At 39.1% G+C, this 22059-nt stretch overlaps 1 protein-coding gene and 1 non-coding gene across 2 annotated transcripts in view; one reads left to right on the top strand and one right to left on the bottom strand.

The window, feature by feature from the left end:
* LOC116899236 (protection of telomeres protein 1-like) overlaps positions 1 to 22059 on the top strand; it is a 66897-nt gene that overhangs the window by 39238 nt on the left and 5600 nt on the right. The window contains exons 14-15 of the mRNA XM_032900838.1: positions 13517 to 13605; positions 15398 to 15489. Of these exons, the coding sequence (XP_032756729.1) occupies positions 13517 to 13605; positions 15398 to 15489 (181 nt within the window). The remainder of the gene's footprint in view (positions 1 to 13516; positions 13606 to 15397; positions 15490 to 22059) is intronic.
* On the bottom strand, positions 20877 to 20984 carry LOC116899786. The gene has a single exon (XR_004387794.1). It is a non-coding gene; the product is annotated as a U6 spliceosomal RNA (small nuclear RNA).

Here is a 22059-nt window from a genome sequence, read left to right as displayed (position 1 = left end):
CTGTAATACTGCTTGAGTTCAGGGATAGTGATCCCCTGAAGTCCTTTTTTATTGTTGAGGATAGTTTTAGCTATCCTGGGTTTTTTGTTATTCAAATGAATTTACCAAATTGTTCTGTCTAACTCTTTGAAGAATTGGATTGGTATTTTGATGGGGATTGCATTGAATCTGTAGATCGCTTTTGGTAAAATGGCCATTTTTACTATATTAATCCTGCCAATCCATGAGCATGGGAGATCTTTCCATCTTCTGAGGTCTTCTTCAATTTCTTTCTTCAGAGTCTTGAAGTTCTTGTTGTACAAATCTTTTACTTGCTTGGTTAAAGTCACACCGAGGTACTTTATATTATTTGGGTCTATTATGAAGGTGTCATTTCCCTAATTTCTTTCTCGCTTGTTTCTCTTTTGTGTGAGGAAGGCTACTGATTTATTTGAGTTAATTTTATACCCAACCACTTTGCTGAAGTTGTTTATCAGCTTTAGTACTTCTCTGGTGGAACTTTTGGGATGGCTTAAATATACTATCATATCATCTGCAAAAAGTGATATTTTGACTTCTTCTTTTTCGATCTGTATCCTTGACCTCCTTTTTTTTTGTCTGATTGCTCTGGCTAGAACTTCAAGAACTATATTGAATAAGTAGGGAGAGTGGGCAGCCTTGTCTAGTCCCTGATTTTAGTGGGATTGCTTCAAGTTTCTCTCCATTTAGTTTAATGTTAGCCACTGGTTTGCTGTATATGGCTTTTACTATGTTTAGGTATGGGCCTTGGATTGCTATTCTTTCCAGGACTTTTATCATGAAGGGGTGTTGAATTTTGTCAAATGCTTTCTCAGTATCTAATGAAATGATCATGTGGTTTTGTTCTTTCAGCTTGTTTATATAATGGATCACGTTGATGGTTTTCCGTATATTAAACCATCCCTGCATGCCTGGGATGAAGCCTACTTGATCATGGTGGATGATTGTTTTGATGTGCTCTTGGATTCGGTTTGCCAGAATTTTGTTGAGTATTTTTGCATCGATGTTCATACGGGAAATTGGTCTGAAGTTCTCTTTCTTTGTTGGGTCTTTGTGTGGTTTAGGTATAAGAGTAATTGTGGCTTCATAGAAGGAGTTCGGTAGTGCTCCATCTGTTTCAATTTTGTGGAATAGTTTGGATAATATTGGTATGAGGTCTTCTATGAAGGTCTGATAGAATTCTGCACTAAACCAGTCTGGACCTGGGCTCTTTTTGGTTGGGAGACCTTTAATGACTGCTTCTATTTCCTTAGGAGTTATGGGGTTGTTTAACTGGTTTATCTGTTCCTGATTTAACTTCATTACCTGGTATCTGTCTAGGAAATTGTCCATTTCCTGCAGATTTTCAAGTTTTGTTGAATATAGGCTTTTATAGTAAGATCTGATGATTTTTTGAATTTCCTCTGAATCTGTAGTTATGTCTCCCTTTTCATTTCTGATTTTGTTAATTTGGACACACTCTCTGTGTCCTCTCGTTAGTCTGGCTAAGGGTTTATCTATCTTGTTGATTTTCTCAAAGAACCAACTTTTTGGTTCTGTTGATTCTTTCTATGGTCCTTTTTTGTTTCTACTTGGTTGATTTCAGCTCTGAGTTTGATTATTTCCTGCCTTCTATTCCTCCTGGGTGTATTTGCTTCTTTTTGTTCTAGAGCTTTTAGGTGTGCTGTCAAGCTGCTGACATATGCTCTTTCCTGTTTCTTTCTGCAGGCACTCAGCGCTATGAGTTTTCCTCTTAGCACAGCTTTCATTGTGTCCCATAAGTTTGGGTATGTTGTACCTTCATTTTCATTAAATTCTAAAAAGTTTTAATTTCTTTCTTTATTTCTTCCTTGACCAGGTTATCATTGAGTAGAGCATTGTTCAATTTCCACGTTATGTGGGCATTCTTCCCTTATTGTTATTGAAGACCAGTTTTAGGCCGTGGTGATCCGATAGCACGCATGGGATTATTTCTATCTTTCTGTACCTGTTGAGGCCCGTTTTTTGACCAATTATATGGTCAATTTTGGAAAAAGTACCATGAGGAGCTGAGAAGAAGGTATATCCTTTTGCATTAAGGTAGAACGTTCTGTAAATATCCGTTAAGTCCATTTGGCTCATGACTTCTCTTAGTCTGTCTACGTCTCTGTTTAATTTCTGTTTCCATGATCTGTCCATTGATGAGAGTGGGGTGTTGAAGTCTCCTACTATTATTGTGTGAGGAGCAATGTGTGTTTTGAGCTTTAGTAAGGTTTCTTTTACGTATGTAGGTGCCCTTGTATTTGGGGCATAGATATTTAGGATTGAGAGTTCATCTTGGTGGATTTTTCCTTTGATAAATATAAAGTGTCCTTCCTTATCTTTTTTGATGACTTTTAGTTGAAAATTGACTTTATTTGATATTAGAATGGCTACTCCAGCTTGCTTCTTCCGACCATTTGCTTGGAAAGTTGTTTCCCAGCCTTTCACTCTGAGGTAGTGTCTGTCTTTGTCTCTGAGGTGTGTTTCCTGTAGGCAGCAGAATGCAGGGTCCTCGTTGCCTATCCAGTTTGTTAATCTATGTCTTTTTATTGGGGAGTTGAGGCCATTGATGTTGAGAGATATTAAGGAATAGTGATTATTGCTTCCTGTTATATTCATATTTGGATGTGTTATGTTTGTATGCTTTTCTTCTCTTTGTTTTTTGTTGCCAAGACGATTAGTTTCTTGCCTCTTCTTGGGTATAGCTTGCCTCCTTATGTTGGGCTTTACCATTTATTATCCTTTGTAGTGCTGGATTTGTGAAAGATATTGTGTAAATTTGGTTTTGTCATGGAATATCTTGGTTTCTCCATCTATATTAATTGAGAGTTTTGCAGGATACAGTAGCCTGGGCTGGCATTTGTGTTCTCTTAGGGTCTGTATGACATCAGTCCAGGATCTTCTGGCCTTCATAGTTTCTGTGAAAAGTCTGGTGTGATTCTGATAGGTCTGCCTTTATATGTTACTTGACCTTTTTCCTTACTGCTTTTAATATTCTTTCTTTATTTTGTCGTTTGGTGTTTTGACTATTATGTGACGGAGGTGTTTTCTTTTCTGGTCCAATCTATTTGGAGTTCTGTAGGCTTCTTGTATGCCTATGGGTATCTCTTTTTTAGGTTAGGGAAGTTTTCTTCTATGATTTTGTTGAAGATATGTACTGGTCCTTTGAGCTGGGAGTCTTCACTCTCTTCTATACCTATTATCCTTAGGTTTGATCTTCTCATTGAGTCTTGGATTTCCTGTATGTTTTGGACCAGTAGCTTTTTCCGCTTTACATTATCTTTGACAGTTGAGTCAATGATTTCTATGGAATCTTCTGCTCCTGAGATTCTCTCTTCCATCTCTTGTATTCTGTTGGTAAAGCTTGTATCTACAGCTCCTTGTCTCTTCTTTTGGTTTTCTATATCCAGGGTTGTTTCCATGTGTTCTTTCTTGATTGCTTCTCTTTCCATTTTTAATTCCTTCCACTGTTTGATTGTGTTTTCCTGGAATTCTTTCAGGGATTTTTTGTGTCTCCTCTCTATGGGCTTCTACTTGTTTATTTATGTTTTCCTGGAATTCTTTCAGGCATTTTTGATTCCTCTCTGTAGGCTTCTACTTGTTCTCTAAGGGAGTTCATCATGTCTTTCTTGAAGTTCTCAGCATCATGGTCAAATATGATTTTGAATCTAGATCTTGCTTTTCTGGTGTTTTGGATATTCCATGTTTGTTTTGATGGGAGAATTGGGCTCCCGATGGTGCCATGTAGTCTTGGTTTCTGTTGCTTGGGTTCCTGCGCTTGCCTCTAGCCATCAAATTATCTCTAGTGTTACTTTGTTCTGCTATTTCTGACAGTGGCTAACTGTCCTATAGGCCTGTGTGTCAGGAGTGCTGTAGACCTGCTTTCCTCTCTTTCAGTCAGTTATGGGGACAGAGTGTTCTGCTTTCGGGCGTGTAGTTTTTCCTTTCTACAGGTCTTCAGCTGTTCCTGTGGACTTGTGCCTTGAGTTCACCAGGCAGGTCACTTGCAGCAGATAAAGTTAGTCTTACCTGTGGTCCCGAGGCTCAAGTTCGCTCATGGGTGCTGCCCATGGGCTCTCCTTGCGGCAGCGACCAGGAAGATCTGCGCCCCCTTCCAGAGCCTCCGTGCACCAGGGTTCCAGATGGATTCTGGTGCTTTCCTCTGGAATCAGTAATGTGTGCAGAGAGCAGTCTCTTCTGGTTTTGCAGGCGTGTCTGCCTCTCTGAAGGTTTAGCTCTCCCTCCCACGGGATTTGGGTGCAGAGAACTGTTTATCCGGTCTGTTTCCTTCAGGTTCCGGCGGTGTCTCAGGCAGGGCTCCTGCCGCTCCTGGGCCCTCCCCCACAGGAACCCAGAGGCCTTGTACAGTTTCCTCTTGGGCCAGGGATGTGGGCAGGGGTGGGCAGTGTTGGTGGTCTCTTCCGCTCTGCAGCCTCAGGAGTGCCCACCTGATCAGGCGGTAAGGTCTGTCTCCCACGGGGTCTGGGAGCAGAGGCTCTTTTTTTTTTTTTTTTTTATTTGGTTTTTATTTACATTTCGAGAGTTATTCGCTTTCCTGGTTTCCGGGCAAACATCCCCCTATACCTCCCCCTCCCCTTCTTTATGGGTGTTCCCCTCCCCATTCTGCCCCCATTGCTGCCCTCCCCCCAACAATCTAGTTCACTGGGGGTTCAGTCTTAGCAGGACCCAGGGCTTCCCCTTCCACTGGTGCTCTTACTAGGATATTCATTGCTACCTATGAGGTCAGAGTCCAGGGTCAGTCCATGTATAGTCTTTAGGTAGTGGCTTAGTCCCTGGAAGCTCTGGTTTCTTGGCATTGTTGTTCATAAGGGGTCTCGTGCCCCTTCGAGCTCTTCCAGTTCTTTTTCTGATTCCTTCAACGGGGGTCCTATTCTCAGTTCAGTGGTTTGCTACTGGCATTCGCCTCTGTATTTGCTGTATTCTGGCTGTGTCTCTCAGGAGAGATCTACATCCGGCTCCTGTCAGCCTGCATTTCTTTGCTTCCTCCATCTTGTCTAATTGGATGGCTGTATATGTATGGGCCACATGTGGGGCAGGCTCTGAATGGGTGTTCCTTCTGTGTCTGTTTTAATCTTTGCCTCTCTATTCCCTGCCAAGGGTATTCTTGTTCCTTTAAAGAAGGAGTGAAGCCTTCATTTTGATCATCTGTCTTGAGTTTCATTTGTTCTAGGCATCTAGGGTAATTCAAGCATTTGGGCTAATAGCCACTTATCAATGAGTGCATATCATGTGTGTCTTTCTGTGATTGGGTTAGCTCACTCAGGATGATATTTTCCAGTTCCATCCATTTGCCTACGAATTTCATAAAGTCGTTGTTTTTGAGAGCTGAGTAATATTCCATTGTGTAGATGTACCACATTTTCTGTATCCATTCCTCTGTTGAAGGGCATCTGGGTTCTTTCCAGCTTCTGGCTATTATAAATAAGTCTGCTATGAACATAGTGGAGCATGTGTCTTTTTTTATATGTTGGGGCAAAAAAAAAAAAAAAAAGAAAAAAATTCTTAAAATCATATCTATTCCACGAAAATTCTGAGTGGAATAAAATAATCTTTAGGGCTGGAGAGATGGCTCAGCCGTTAAAGGCTAGGCTCACAACCAAATATAAATTTTGACTTTTACAAGAGACTATTTCCTGTTCATGTGCCTAGGTGATGGGTAGTTGATTGGGGGGCAGCATTTCTGCTCCTGCCACTGTATGGCAGGGCATAGAAATGGCAGGACCAACTCTCCAATGCTCATGCCCTCAGGACTAGCTCACCTGTGCACCCACCAGCTCTACTCTGCTGCCTACATGTGGCCAGCTCTCTCACCCGCTGTAGGTGATGAGGTTTCACTAGAGGAGGCATCTGGAGAGCGGCCAGAGGTCATGGGAGCAAGAAAGCTGTCCCTGCCCCTCGCTGACTACAGCAGTACAGAACTACTGAGAGTAGGCCTATCACCTTTCTTAGGTGGCACAGTAGAGCTGGCCACACTAGCATGGCTGTGTGTGAGGAGGGTGGGGCAAGCGGATGAGAGCTGGAGAGCTTGCTCTGCCCCTTGCTGGCTGTGCCATTGGGTAAGCTAGCCAGGGAAGTGAGGGAGAGCTCTGTTCTAGAAAAATTCATCCTGATCCAGGGTTTCTACCTTGCCCTGATCATTCAATTCCTCAAATAAAAGACACACACACACCCTTTATATATACAATAATTTTTAATCAGCAATAGAGCTGGGTAGATGTCTATCTTTTATGCTATTAGAATCTATCTGGGCTGCTCTTAACTCCAATTAGCCAGTCCTCATTGCCCTGTTTGCATGACTCATCTAGCCCATGATGGCTTCTCCTTCCTCACATTTTTCTCCCCTTCATTGTCTTCTAACCCCCTAATCCAAGGAACCGTAAACCTGCCTGTGTCTCTTCTGCCTAGCTATTGGCTGTCATCATCTTTATTCACCAATTAGAAATAACTTGGGACAAGGTTATATAGCTCATTTGGGTCTCCCTGCAAACTCTCTCATCTCTGTCGCAGTGAGGTCTTGGGGGCCCGCACTCAGCAGCAAAAGACCAAACCTCAACAGAGCAAACCCGATGTTGGAGAGCTGGTCAGCTAACTAACTCAGCTACCTAGGCAAAAATCAGGGCTTTGATTTGGCCCAGTCCAACTTCTACCCCATGCATGAAATTCTAGAAGACATGAAGGGACCAGCCCTACAGATCCAAAATGCAGACACAGGGCAACAACTGCATATCTGTGAGGACACCTGGTGAGAATCCAGTACTCATATTGTAGCAGAAGCCAGAGGCTTCGAACCAGCAATGACACATTGCAGTGAACATTTGCAAGTAAAGAGTTGTGAACAACTTTAGCCATAAAATAAAAACAAATGTATCTGGCTAATTTCTCTGAAGTGTTTACTGTCTTTATATCTTAAAATGGCCTGCAAGGCTTATGAACCACTTAATTGAAATGTCTAAACCCATTGTTTTGTGTTCTCCTTTGAATAAGTTCATACATCAGTATTTTGCTTTTGACATAATCATCCCTTGTTTTTTTCTCTTCCTTCTTTTCCTGTCTTCCTAGTACAGAATACCTAAGTCTAAATCAGGATATCAAGTTATAGAAGAACTTGATCTATCATTGTCTAACATTATCTTTTCATTCCTGCTGTTACTGAAGAAATACCTGTATATATTAAGTAATACACTGGACATCAGTCACCTCTGTTTTTCCCAGTTCATAAATTACAGAGACACTTGAGTTCCGTCTTTTATCAAATATATTTTCTTACCACATCTCATGCACATTTGATCATGCATAATAAAGTTAAATCTATTCATGCTTAAGAATACTAATATATATATCAGGAGGATAAGTTTTAATAAATGATGTCCAGTTTTAGGAATTGTCTTGTTTCAAATGTTCTTACATTTCAGACCATAACTGACTCGCTGGCATCATATATGATGCTTGTGAAGATGTGTTCACTGAAAATGTTATTTTACTGGAAATCTTCCTTGTCCTTACTGTTCATTCAGAATAATTTTTTTCTTATTGACTAGGTTTTTTATTTTATTTTTTGGCTATTTTTTATTTACATTTCAAATGTTATTCCCTTTCCAGGTTTCCCATATATAAACCCCCTATCCCATACCCCTCCGTTTTTTCTATTGGGGTGTTCCCTCCTCATCCACCACCCCTTCCCGCCCTCCGAACTTTCCCCTACACTGCAGGTCTCACTTTAGCATGACCAAGGACTTCTCTTCCATTGGTGCCCAAAAAGCCATCTTCTGCTACCTATGAGGTTGGAACCCTAGGTCAGTCCATGTATAGTCTTTGGGTAGTGGTTTAGTCCCTGGGAGCTCTGGTTGGTTGGCATTGTTGTTCTTATTGGGGTGTAAGCCCCTCAGCTCTTTCAGTCCTTTCCATAGTCCCACAAATGGGGGTCCCGTTTTCAGTTCATTGGATTGCTGCTAGCATTTGTGTCTGTATTTGACATGCTCTGGCTGTGTCTCTCGGGAGACAGCTGTATCCGGTTCCTATCAGCCTGCACTTCTTAGCTTCATCAGTCTTATATAGTTTTGGTGGATACATATATATATATATATATATATATATATATATATATATATATTTGGGGTACATGATGGACAGGCCTGAATGACCATTCCTTCAGTCTCTGCTACAAACTTTGTCTCCATATCCCCTTGTATGGATATTGTTGTTCCCCCTTTTAAGAAGGAGTGAAGCATCTACATTTTGCTCATCCTTTTTCTTGAGCTCCATGTGGTCTTTTAATTGTATCTTGAGTAATTCCAGCTTTGGGGGTAATATCCACTTATCAGTGAGTGAAAACCATGTGTGTTTTTCTGTGATTGGGTTACCTCACTCAGGATGATATTATCTAGTTCCATTCATTTGCCTATGAACATCCTGAAGTCATTGTTTTTGATTGCTGAGTAGTACTCCATTGTGTAGATGTACCACATTATATGTATCCACTCCTCTGTTGAAGGGCATCTGGGTTCTTTCCACCTTTAGCTATTATAAATAAGGCTGCTATGAACATAGTGAATCATGTGTCTTTGTTGGATGTTGGAGCATCTTTTGAGCATCTCAGGAGAGGTATAGCTGGGTCCTCAGGTAGTGGAATATTCAATTTTCTGAGGAACCTCCAGACTGATTTCCAGAGTGGTTGTACCAGTTTGCAATCCAACCAAAAATGGAAAAGTGTTCCTCTTTCTTCATATCCTCACCAGCATCTTTTGTCACCCAAGTTTTTGATCTTAGCCATTCTGACTTGTGTGAGGTGGAATCTCAGGGTTGTTTTTGATTTGCATTTCCCTGATGACTAACAATGTTGAACATTTCTTTAGGTACTTGTCAGCCATTTGATATTCCTCAGCTGCACATTCTTTGTTTAGCTCTGTACCCCGTTTTTTTTAATGGGGTTATTTGGCTCTCTGGAGTCTTACCTTCTTGAGTTCTTTCTATATTTTGGATATTAGTTCTTTATCACATGTAAATATGATGTAAAGATGTTTTCACAATCTGTTTGTTACCATTTTGTCCTAATGACAGTGTCCTTTGCCTTACAGAAGCTTTACAGTTTCATGAGGTTCCATTTGTCGATTCTTGATCTTAGACCATAAGCCACTGGCGTTTTGTTCAGGAAATTTTCCCCAGTGCCCATATGATCGAGACTCTTCCCCACTTTTTTATTTTCTTGTATTAGTTTGAGTGTATCTGGTTGTATGTGGAGGTCCTTCATCCACTTGGACTTAAGCTTTATACAGAGTGAGAAAAATGGATCAATTTGCATTCTTTTATATGCTGACCTACAGTTGAACCAGTACCATTTGTTGAAAATGCGATCTCTGTTGACTGGATGGTTTTAGCTCCTTTGTCAAAGACCATAGGTGTGTGGGTTCATTTCTGGATCTTCAATTCTATACCACTGATCTACCTGCCTGTCTCTGTAAAAAGCATACACTTTTTGTCACTATTGCTCTGTAATACTGCTTGAAGTCAGGGATGGTGATTTCCCCAGAAGTTCTTTTATTGTTGAATATTGTTTTCGCTATCCTGGGTTTTTTGTTATTCCAAATGAATTTGCAAATTGCTCTTTCTAACTCTATGAAAAATTGACTTGGAATTTTGATGGGGATTCCATTGAATCTGTAGATTGCTTTTGGCAAAATGGCCATTTTTACTATATTAATCCTGCCAATCCATGAGCATGGGAGGTCTTTCCATCTTCTGAGATTTTCAATTTCTTTTTTCAGAGACTTGAAGTTCTTGGCATACAGATCTTTCACTTGCTTGGTTAAAGTCACACCAAGGTATTTTATATTATTTGGGAGTATTATGAAGGGTGTCATTTCTGTAATTTCTTTCTCAGCCTGTTTATCCTTTGAGTAGAGGAAGGCTACTGATTTGTTTGTGTTAATTTTATAACCAGCCACTTTGCTGAAGTTTTTTATCAGGCTTATTAGATCTCTGGTGGAACTTTTGGGGTCATTTAAATATACTATCATATCACCTGCAAATAGTGATATTTCAACTTCTCCCTTTCCAATCTGTATCCCCTTGATCTCCTTTTGTTTTCTGATTGCTCTGGCTAGAACTTCAAGAACTATATTGAATAAGTAGGGAGAGAGTGGACAGCCTTGTCTAGTACCCAATTTTAGTGGGATTGCTTCAAATTTTTCTCCATTTATTTTAATGTTAGCTACTGGTTTGCTGTATATTGCTTTTACTATGTTTAGATGGGCCTTGAATTCCTGATCTTTCTAGTACTTTAATCATGAAGGGGTGTTGAATTTTGTCCAATGCTTTTTCAGCATCTAATGTGATGGTTTTTATCTTTGAGTTTGTTTATATAGGGGATTACGTTGATGGATTTCAGTATATTGAGCCATCCCTGCATCCCTTGGATGAAGCCTACTTGATCATGATGGATGATCTTTTGATGTGTTCTTGGATTCTGGTTACGAGAATTATATTGAGCATTTTTTGCATTGATATTCATAAGGGAAAGTGGTCTGAAGTTCTCTTTCTCTGTTGGGTCTTTCTGTGGTGGTCTAGGTATAAGCATAATTGTGGCTTCATAGAGAGATTGGGCAGTGCTTCCTCTGTTTCTATTTTGTGGAATAGTTTAGACAGTATTGGTATAATTGGTATAAGGTGTTCTGTGAAGGTCTGATAGAATTCTGCACTACACCCATCTGGTGCTAGGCTCTTTTTGGTTGAGAGATGCTTAGTAACTCCTTATATTTCCTTAGGAGTTATGGGGTTGTTTAGATAATTTATCTGTTCCTGATTTAACTTTGGTACCTGGTATTTGTCTAAAAAATTGTCCATTTCCTCCAGATTTTCCAGTTTTGTTGAATATAGGCTTTTGGAGTAGGCTCTGATGGTTTTTTGAATTTACTCAGATTCTGTTGTTATGTCTCCATTTTCATTTCTGATTTTGTTAGTTTAGATACTGTCTCTTTGCCTTTGGTTAATCTGGTTAAGGGTTTATCTATCTTGTTGATTTTTTCAAAGAACCAGCTCCTAGTGTGTTTATTTTTGGTATAGTTCTTTTTGTTTCTACTTGGTTTATTTCAGCCCTGAGTTTGATTATTTCCTGTCGTCTTCTCCTCTTGGATGTATTTGCTTCTTTTTGTTCTAGAGCTTTTAGATGTGCTGTCAAGCTGGTAATATATGCTCTTTCCAGTTTCCTTTTGGACACACTCAGAGCTATGAGGTTTCCTCTTAGTACTGCTTTCATTGTGTCCCATAAGTTTGGGTATGCTGTGCCTTCATTTTTATTAAATTCTAAAAAGTTTAATTTCTCTTTTTATTTCTTCATTGACCAAGTTATCATTGAGTAGAGTGTAGATGCTTTCTATGATATCTTCTGCTCCTGAGATTCTTCCTTCTATCTCTTGTATTTTGTTGGTAATGCTTGTATCTGTAACTCCTCATCTCTTCTGTAGGTTTTCTATCTCCAAAGTTGTTTCCCTTCATGCTTTCTTTATTGTTTCTATTTCCATTTTTAAATCCTGGATGGTTTTGTTCAATTCCTTCACCTGTTTGTTTGCGTTTTCCTGTAATTCTTGAAGAGATTTTTGTGTTTCCTCTTTAAGCACTTCTACATGTTTACTTGTGCTGTCATGTATTTCTTTAAGAGAGTTATTTATGTCACCCTTAAAGTCCTCCATCATCATCATAAAATGTGATTTTATATCTAAATCTTGCCTTTCTGATGTGTTTGGATATCAGGTATTTGCTCTGGTAGGAGAATTGGGCTCTGATGATGCCAAGTAGTCTTGGTTTCTGTTGCTTGGGTTCCTGTGCTTGCCTCTCGCCATCAGGTTGTCTCTGGTGTTAGCTTGTCTTGCTGTTTCTGATGGTGGCTTTACCCTCCTGTAGGCCTGTGTGTTAGCACTCCTATAGACTTGTTTTCATTTAGCCCGATTTGTGAACAGAGAGCTTGGACCTCAGGTATGTAGCTGCTCCTCGGGACTGGCTTTCAGCTCTTGGTGCAGGCAGAAATCCGACATGTCCTGCCTCTGACTGCTCCTAGGTCCTTGTTCCCAGGGGACACAGAGGGCACTAGGCAATTTTCTCTTGGGTCAGGAATGTGGACAGTGAGTAGTCTCCTCTGAGTTCTCAGGAGTGTCCACACTTCTGAGCGTCCAGCTTTCTTCTCCACAGGGTTTGCGTGCTAGAAGCTGTGTGACAGTTTCAGTTCAGTTCCACATGCAGGCTGGACCTAGCAATTTCCTGCCACTGACTCCTATATTCCTGTTTCCAGAGGCACTATGCAGTTTCCTCTTGTGCCAGGGATATGGGCAAGGGTGGGCAGAAGTGGCAGTCTGTCCTACGGTCTCAGGATTGTCTGAAGTTCTGGGTGTTCAGCTCTCTCTCCCATGGGATTTGGGAGCAGGGATATGTAAGATGGGATCAGATTAGTTCTGTGTACAGCCAGAAACTGGAAGTGCCCTGTCCCAGAGAACTTTGCCTTTGTGTGTCCTGAGTTCACCCGGCAGGTCACTTGAAGCAGAACAGTTGGTCTTACCTCTCCTCTCAGGTGTGTAGGTGCTCCTGGCACCTGGCTCTCAGTTCTAGGCGCAGGCAAAAACCTGAAGGGTCCTGCCACTGACTGCTTGTAGGTCCTTCTTTTTTGTAGCCCAATCTGGCCTTGAATTTGTGATCCTCCTGCCTTTGCCTCCTTCAGCAAATCATACTGGCATGCGCCACCACAATAGGCAAGTGTTTCTTAAGACTGTGACCATTACATATTGTTCATAGAGCCATAAATTCAGAGTTCTTCTAACTTCTCTCCTGTTTATTGTTTGTTTTAACAGATAAGAAAATTAATAGTCAAATTAACTAATGATTTGGATACACAGTTCAGTTCTGGTTCTCAACATTGAGTTATTTATTCTGAAGCTCTTCTTTTTTTCTTTGTTTTATCACTATGAGGAGACATCATGACCAAGGCAACTTAGAAAAGAAAGTATTTAATTGCCTGCATTAAATACTTTACAAAAGAAAGTATTAATTGCTTATAGATTCAGAGTGGTAGTTCACAGTTACTATGGCAGGAATCAAGGTACCAAATAGGCAGACATGACATTTGAACAGAAACTTTGAGATCATATATTGGTCGACAAAAGAGAGGCAGATAAATCTTAACACCCACCCCCCCACCCCCTGCCTCGCCCCAGTGACACATCTCTGTCAACAAGGCCACACCTTATGATCATTCCCAACTAGTTTTAACAACTGTAGAACAAACATTCAAATATATTAGCCTATGATGACCATTCTCATAAACTACCCCACCATAATATCTTTTATCACTTTTGTGTAAGTTAATCATAATTCTTTTGAAACAAACACATTACAGAGTAGACAGTGATGTCTTCTATTTAATAACTAACTTTCTAAAACTGTCCATACTTGAATAATTTAAATGCTTATCTTTTTTTTTTCTTATTCCCTTCAGATGTAATCAGTGCTCAAACTTGAAATCCATACAAAACCTAAGTACTATTCCTAATAAAAGACTATGGCTTCCATCCTCTGTGGCAGAAGGTAAGCTAGATTTTTTTTCTTTGTAACTTAAAATTTTAATTCTGTCATCTCACTAATTTGTATTTCAATATGTTTGAATATTTATGGCAAATTAGCTTAGTTTATTTTTTAACCCATCCTAATAGACCAATTTATTGTCTGAAGTTAGGTATAAGCATCTCAACTTTTCTTAACTGACACCAATTTGCAATAATTGTAATAAAAAATAAGAACTGAATATTTAAAATACTTGCTATCATTTCCAAACATTGTAATGATAATATTTTAATACTTGACCACTTGTTTTCCATTTAATTATTGGTCACAAATACAGATCCTGAAAACATCTTTAGGGTCCATACTTAATGTTAGAACAGGCATTACTTTCCTTCAAGTCATTAGCTAGAACAAAGAAGTCACATGATTGGTTGTACACATGATTGATTACCTAGCCTTTGGTTTTAGCTTCCAGGAGAAGGGTACATTGTAAGGCATGTACTCTTAACTCTCAGATTATCCTTAATTGTAAACTAGATCTTCCTACTAATGTAGGCCTACTAGTAATGTTCTGTCTACTAGAATTATAAATTTGTATATCCATTTTCTCTTCTACAAGAACAAACACTCTTTGTAGATACCACAATATCTATTCTGCTTCAATTGTGTCGTTTTCAAGCCAAGTACTCTACCATGTTTTGTTAACTTTCCCACACTTGTGATTTTTTTGTCTCCCCAGTAAATGCCCGTTTGCCAATGTTTTTCTCAGCCTTGGCCCTTTATAGACATTTAGATCTGTAGGTTTAGTTTGGGCAACTTAAAATACATTAAGAATTCTTATTTTCATCAAACTATACTCAGCTTATTTCCCCTAGACTGAATTTTTGTTTTCAAATATGTATATATGTGTTTCTCATTTTTTTTGTTTGTTTGTTTCATACTTTGGGCCATTAGGATTCCATGTTACTTTGCATGATCTTCTCCTGTTGAGATGGGCAATGTCATTTCATGTGCTCCTTTGTTTTGACTTTGAGCCGACTTAGTGTTGCTTCAGTATAACTCTTGAGTCCTGAAACTACATTCTTCTCATTCTGCTTTTGGATACTACAATTTTTGTGCTGCTCCAACATGTTGTTTTGACTTGCCTCCTTAAATTATCTTCCTAGTGGACTATGGTCTATGTGTACAGAAGGTAATAGAATGTTCCATACATCCATGCAGTGTTATCAACTCCTGAAAAAAGATGTTTGCCTTAATTGAAAATTCTCATATGTTAACTGTAAATTTGTTATCTCCAACTTATTCAAACTCACTCATCCTAGCAAATTATGGAAGCCCAGATTTTGTCAAGGATAATAATAATAATAGTAATAACAATAATAGTAATAATAATAGTAATAATAATAAATGCTCATAAACTAAAGGGGATAAACTTTTTTTGGGGGGGATAAACTTTTAATAGCAGTAAACTTTGTGTTGCTTTCAATAATATTCTATGGTTTTCATTTTATTTTTTATATACGTGACTTGCAGTGAGTGACATTGTATTAATCATTTGTTGTAGTTTCTACCAAATATTAGGATACAATTTCTTATGTCATGAGACTACTCCTGCATAAATTTGGTGGAATGTTCCAAAGCGATTCTCTTATGGGGCAGCCTTCATAAATTGATCTGGAGAAGAAAACTTTCATTTTCTTATAAATACTCTCAGTAAACATTATCTACTCCTATGCTCTATAATAAACCACTTTTGCTTTTACCTTGTGGAAAGTCTAGCAAACTAGATTAATATGCTTTTTTCCCCCCTCACTAGCTCTGGGCATTGTACCTCTACAGTATGTGTTTGTTATGACTTTCACATTTGATGATGGAACCGGAGTATTAGATGTCTACCTCAAGGATTCTGTAAGTAACAACCTGGTTAAAACAAACAAACAAAATACCAAAAAACCCCAATTTACTGAAATTTACATTTAAAGTCTTTAATATTCAGCTTAGTTTTCCTTCATTGTAATTTATGCAGACCTCTTAAGCCTAAAAATTGGTTTCTCTTTATTTTGTTCTTAAAATGATTTAAAAATAACTTAAAATGTAGGAATGAAACATAGCCCATAAAGCTGAAATTATGTGTTTATCTGTAGCTCTGTGAAGAATTGACTTGGGATTTTGTTGGGGTTTGCACTTGAGTCTGTAGATTGCTTTCAGCCAAGATGGCCATTTAATTCTATTAATCCTGCCAATCCAGGAGCGTGCAAGATCTTTCCATCTTCTGAGATCTTCTTCAATTTTTTTTCTTCAGAGACTTGAAGTTTTTGTCATTCAGATCTTTCCCTTGCTTGGTTAGAGTCAGACAGAGATATTTTAAAATGTTATTTGTTACTATTGTTAAGGGTGTCATTTCCCTATCTTTTTCCTCAGCCTGTTTATCCTTTGAGTAGAGGAAAGCTACTGATTTGTTTGAGTTAATTTTATATCCAGCCAATTTGCTGAAGTTGTTTATCAGGTTTAGTAGCTTAGGAGTTAGGTGGGACTTTTCGGGTCACTTATGTATCATATCACCTGCAAATAGTGATATTTTGACTTCTTTCTTTCCCTTGACCTCCTTTTGTTGTCTGCCTGCTCTGGCTAGAACATCAAGAACTATATTGAGTAAGTAGGGAGAGAGTGGGCAGCTCTGTCTAGTCCCTGATTTTAGTAGGATTGCTTCAAGTTTCTCTCCATTTGATTTGATGTGGCTACTGGTTTGCTGTATATTGCTTTTTACAATGTTTAGGTATGGGCCTTGAATTCCTGATCGTTCCAAGGCTATTAAAATGAAGGAGTATTGAATTTTGTCAAATGCTTTCTCAGCGTCTTATCTGATGCTCATGCAGGTTTTTTTAGAGTTTGTTTATGTAGTGGATTACATTGATGGATTTCCTTATAGTGAACCATCCTTGCATCCCTGGGATGAAGCCTTTTTATTTGATCATGATGGATGATCGTTTTGATGTGTTCTTGGATTTGTTTTGTGAGATTTTATTGAGTATTTTTGGGCCGATATTCATAAGAGAAAGTGGTCTGTTGTTCTCTTTCTTTGTTGAGTCTTTGTGTGGTTTAGGTATCAGAATAATTGTGGCTTCATAGAAGGAATTGAGTAGTGTTCCTTCTGTTTCTATTTTGTGGAATAGTTTGGACTGTATTGCTATTAGGTCTTCTATGAAGATCTGATAGAATTCTGCACTAAAAACATCTGGTCCTTGGCTTTTTTTGGTTGGGAGACATTTAATTACTACTTCTATTTATTTAGGAGTTAATGGGACTGTTTAGATGGTTTATCTGCTCCTGATTTAACTTTGGTACCTGGTATTTGTCTAGAAAATTGTCCATTTCTTCTAGATTTTCCAGTTTTGTTGAATATAGGCTTTTGGAGTAGGATCTGCTGATTTTTTGAATTTACTCAGATTCTGTTGTTATGTCTCCCTTTTCATTTCTGACTTTATTAATTTGGATACTCTCTCTGTGGCCTCTGGATAGTGTGGCTAAGGGTTTATCTATCTTGTTGATTTTCTCAAAGAACCAGCTCCTGGTTTGTTTGATTCTTGGTATAGTTTTTTGTTTGTTTGTTTGTTTGTTTGTTTGTTTCTACTTGGTTGATTTCAGCCCTGAGTTTGATTATTTCCTTCTATCTACTCCTCTTTGGTGTATTCGTTTCTTTTTGTTCTAGAACTTTTAGGTGTTCTCTCAAGCTGGTAATATATGCTCTTTCCAGTTTCTTTTTGGATGCGCCCAGAGCTATGAGTTTTCCTCTTAGCACTGCTTTTATTGTGTCCCATAAGTTTGGGTATGTTGTGCCTTCATTTTCATTAAATTCTTTAAAGCCTTTAATTTCTTTCTTCATTTCTTCCTTGACCAAGTTATCATTGAGTAGAGTGTTGTTCAATGTCCATGTGTATATGGGCTCTTTGTCATTTTTCTTGTTATTGAAGACCAGCCTTAGTCCATGGTGATCTGAGAGAATGCATGGGGTTATTTCTATCTTTCTGTATCTTGTTGGTGCCTATTTTGTGACCAATTACATGACAAATTTTGGAGAAGGTACCATGACCTGCTGCAAAGAAGATATATCCTTTTGTTTTAGGATGAAAAATGTTCTATAAATATCTGTTAAATCCATTTGTTCCATAGTCTGTTAATTTCTCTGTGTCTCTATTTAGTTTCTGTTTCCATGAAGTGTCCATTATTGAGAGTGGGGTGTTGAAATCTCCCACTATTATTGTGTGAGTTGCAATGTGTGCTTTGAGCTTTAGTAACTTTTCTTTTATGAATGTAGGTGCCCTTGCATTTAGCATAGATATTTAGGATTGAGAGTTCATCTTGGTGGTTTTTTTTCCTTTGATGAATATGAAGTGTCCTTCCTTATCTTTTTTGATAATTTTTTATTGAAGGGCAATTTTGTTTGATACTAGGATGACTACTCCAGCTGGTTTCTGGGGACCATTTGCTTGGGAAATTGTTCTCCAACCTTTTACTCTGAGGTATTGTCTGTCTTTGTCATGGAGGTGTATTTCCTGTATGCAGCAAAATGTTGGGTCCTCTTTACATATCCAGTCTGTTAATCTATTTATTTTTATTGGGGAATTGAGTCTATTGATGTTAACAGATATTAAAGAATAGTGATTGTTGTTTCCTGTTATTTTTGTTGTTAGGGGTAGAATTATGTTTGTCTGGATTTCTTTTGGGTTTGTTGCAAGAAGATTATTTTCTTGCTTTTGCTAGGGTGTGGTTTCCCTCCTGTTGTAGTTTTTCATATGTTATCCTTTTCAGGGCTGGATTTGTGGAAAGATACTGTGTAAATTTGGTTGTATGGTGGAATATCTTGGTTTCTCCATCTATGTTAATTGTGAGAGTTTTGCTGGGTATGGTAGCCTGGGCTGGCATTTGTGTTCTCTTAGGGTCTGTATGATATCTGCCTAGGATCTTCTGGCTTTCATAGTCTCTGGTGAGAAGTCTGGTGTAATTCTGATTAGTCTACCTTTATTTGTTACTTGACCTTTTTTCCTTTCTGCTTTTCATATTCTTTCTTTGTTTTGTGCCTTTAGTGTTTTGACTATTATGTGATGGGAGGAATTTTTTTTCTGGTCCAGTATATTTTGATTTCTGTAAGCTTCTTGTATGTTTATGGGCATCTCTTTCTTTAGATTATATATATAGAAGAAGTTTTCTTCTATAATTTTGTTTAAGATATTACTGGTCCTTTAATCTGGGCATCTTTATTTTCTTCCTCATCGATTTTCCTTATGTTTGATCTTCTCATTATGTCCTGGATTTCCTGGATATTTTGCATCTTACATTTTCTTTGATGGTGGTGTCAATGTTTTCTGATATCTTCTGCCCCTGAGAGTCTCCCTTCTGTCTCTTGTATTCTGTTGGTGATGCTTGCCTTCTATAACTCCTGATCTCTTTCCTTGGTTTTCTATTTCCAGGGTTGTCTCCCTTTGTTATTGTTTTATTGCTTCAAATTTCATTTTTAAATCCTGGATGGTTTTTGATCAATTCCTTCACCTGTGTTGTTGTGTTTTCCTGTAATTCTTTAAGAGATTTTTTTTTTTTTTGTTTCTTCTTTAAGGGCTTCTACATGTTTACTTGTGTTGTCATATATTTCTTTAAGGGAGTTATTTATGTCCTTCTTAATGTCCTCTATCATCATCGTGAGATGTGATTTTAAATACAAATCTTGACTCTCCTGTGTGGTTGGATATCCAGTATTTGCTTTGGTGTGAGAACTGGGCTCATATGATGCCAAGTAGTCTTGGTTTCTGTTGCTTATGTTCCTGCGCTTGCCTTTAGTCATCAGATTGTCTCTGGTGTTAGTTTGTTTTGCTGTCTCTGACAGTGACTTGACCCTCCATTAAGCCTGACTGTGTCAGCACTCCTGTAGACCTGTTTTCTTTCAGTTGAATCAGGGTACAGAAAGTTGTGGGATCAGGTCAACTCCAGGTAAAGGCAAAAACTGTCCTGTCCCAAACTGCTCCTATTCCCCCTCTCCTCCTGGGCGCTCCAGGCAAGGGCTTCAAGCTGGTCCTGGGAGCAGAAGAATTGGCCTTACCTCTCAGGTTAGTTAGCATTCCTGCGGACTGGCTTTCATCTCTGGGAGCAGGTAGAAATGAGAAGGGTTCCTCCCCTGACTGTTCCTAGGTTTCTGTGCCCAGAGGGTACTAGGCTGGTTCCTCTTTGGCCAAGAATGTGTGTAGAAGTAGTCTCCTCTGAGCTTGTGAGAGTCCAGATCTCTTGCTGACGGTATTTGTGAACACAGAACTGTGGAACTGGTTCAGCTCTGGGCACAGGCAAAACCCGGAAGGGTTCTGCCTCTGAGTGCTCCTAGGTTCCCATGTCCAGAGGGTACTAGGCAGATTCCTCTTTGGCCGGGGATGTGGGCAGAAATGGAAGTCTCCTTTGAACTCTGAGGATTGTCTGCACTTCTGAGAGTCCAGCTCTCTCTCCACCATGATTTGGGTACAGAGAGCTGTGGGACTGGTTCAGCTTCAGGCGCCTGCAGAAACTGGAAGGTTCCTGTCCCAGACTGCTCCTGGGTTTGTGTGTGCTGAAGTCTCCAGGAGCAGAAGAGTTGGTCTTACCTCTACTCTCAGGTGTGTCAGCCTTTCCTGTAATTCTTCAAGTGATTTTTGTGTTTCTTCTCTAAGGGCTTCTACTTGTTTACTTTTGTTGTCCTGTATTTCTTTAAGGGAGTTATTTATGTCCTTCTTAAAGTCCTCTATCATCATGAGGTATGATTTTTTTTTTTTTTAAATCCAAATCTTGCTTTTCCTATGTGTTTAAATATCTAGTATTTGGTTTGGTGGGAGAACTGAGCTCCAATGACGACAAGTAGCCTTGGTTTCTGTTGCTTAGGTTCCTGCGCTTGCCTCTTGCAATCTGACTGTCTCTGATGTTAGCTGTCTCAGACATGGCTTGACTCTCCTGTAAGCCTGTATGTCAGCACTTTGGAGACCGGCTTTCTCCCAGGGGGATCTGGGTACAGAGAGCTGTGTAACAAAGCAGGTCAGGGCACAGGCAGATACCTGAGAGATCCTGTCTCATGCTGCTCCTAGGTTCCTGTGTCCTGAGGGCTCCAGGAGGGTTCTTCTTGGTCCAGGAATGTGGGTAGAAGTAGTGGTCTCCCCTGAGCTCTTAGCATTGTCTGTAATTCTGAGAGTTCAGCTCTCTCCCCCAACAGGATTTGGGTACAGAGAGCTGTGGGACCAGCTCAGCTGTGGGCACAGCTTATTGGTACTTTATAATTGGAATTTCTAGGGGTTTTGTTGATTCTGTTTTCTTCAGAAATTTCATCCCTGTGCAAGAACCTTCCTAACTTCTCTGTATCATTCCAATTTTAGTATATGTGCTGCCAAAGCGAACACTTTGGTTTTTTTTTGGGGGGGGGTTGCTTGCTTTTTGGGTTTGTTTTGTTTTGTTATTTACATTTTAACTTACAAAGAGATAGAAAACAATCCAACTTGAGCTTAAGTGATTTTTTTCTTCAGTCAGGACTATTCATCTAGTCACTTATTAAATGAATATTTACTGAGCAGCTGCTATGTGCAGTGTATGCATAGAAAACAGAACAGTTAGCAAGCCAAGAAAAATTTTTCTCTAAAATATAATACAGAACGGGCAGAAATGAAGTACCTTTTCATTAATGTTATATCCATTCTTACTTAACATTACTTATTTTCCCAGTAATACAATTGTCATTAGCCTGGCTACATTATCTTACTATGTGTGTGCATCTCAAAGCTTTGTCTGAGAAGCACCTAAAAATATGTTCAGCATCCTTAGTCACCACGGAAATGGAAATCAAAATGACCCCGAGACTAATCAGAATGGCTAAGATTAAAACAAAGCAAACCAGGTGGAAATAGACGCTGGTGAGGACTTGGAGAAAGAGGAATACTCCTCCTCCATTGTTGATTGCATAGCAAGCAGGAAAAATTGCTTTGGAAATTAATCTCATGGTTCTTCAGCTACTGGGAATATACACAAAAGATGCTCCAACATATAACAAGGAAACATGCTTCACTGTGTTCATAGCAGCCTTATTTATAATAGCCAGAAGCTGGAAACAACCCAGATGTTCATCAAAGGAAGAATGGATACAGAAATTATAGTACATTTACACAATGAAGTACTACTCAGCTATTAAAACCAATGACTGCATGAAATTCGCAGGCAAATGGATATAACTAGAAAATATCATTCTGTGTGAGGTAACCCAGACACAAAAGAACACACATGGTATGCACTCACTGATTAGTGGATATCAGCCCCAAAGCTCAGAATATCCACAATATAACCCACAAACCATATGGAGTTTAAGAAAAAAGAAGACCAAAGTGTGGATACTTTAATGCTACATAGAAATGAGAACAAAATAATTACAAGAGGTAGAGGGACAGAGGGACCTCGGAGGGAAGAAGGAGGGGTAGGGAAAAAGGT

The sequence above is a fragment of the Rattus rattus genome, chromosome 4, assembly GCF_011064425.1.
Source record: "Rattus rattus isolate New Zealand chromosome 4, Rrattus_CSIRO_v1, whole genome shotgun sequence".
Lineage (NCBI taxonomy): Eukaryota > Metazoa > Chordata > Mammalia > Rodentia > Muridae > Rattus > Rattus rattus.
This window is presented reverse-complemented; position numbering and strand designations above follow the sequence as displayed.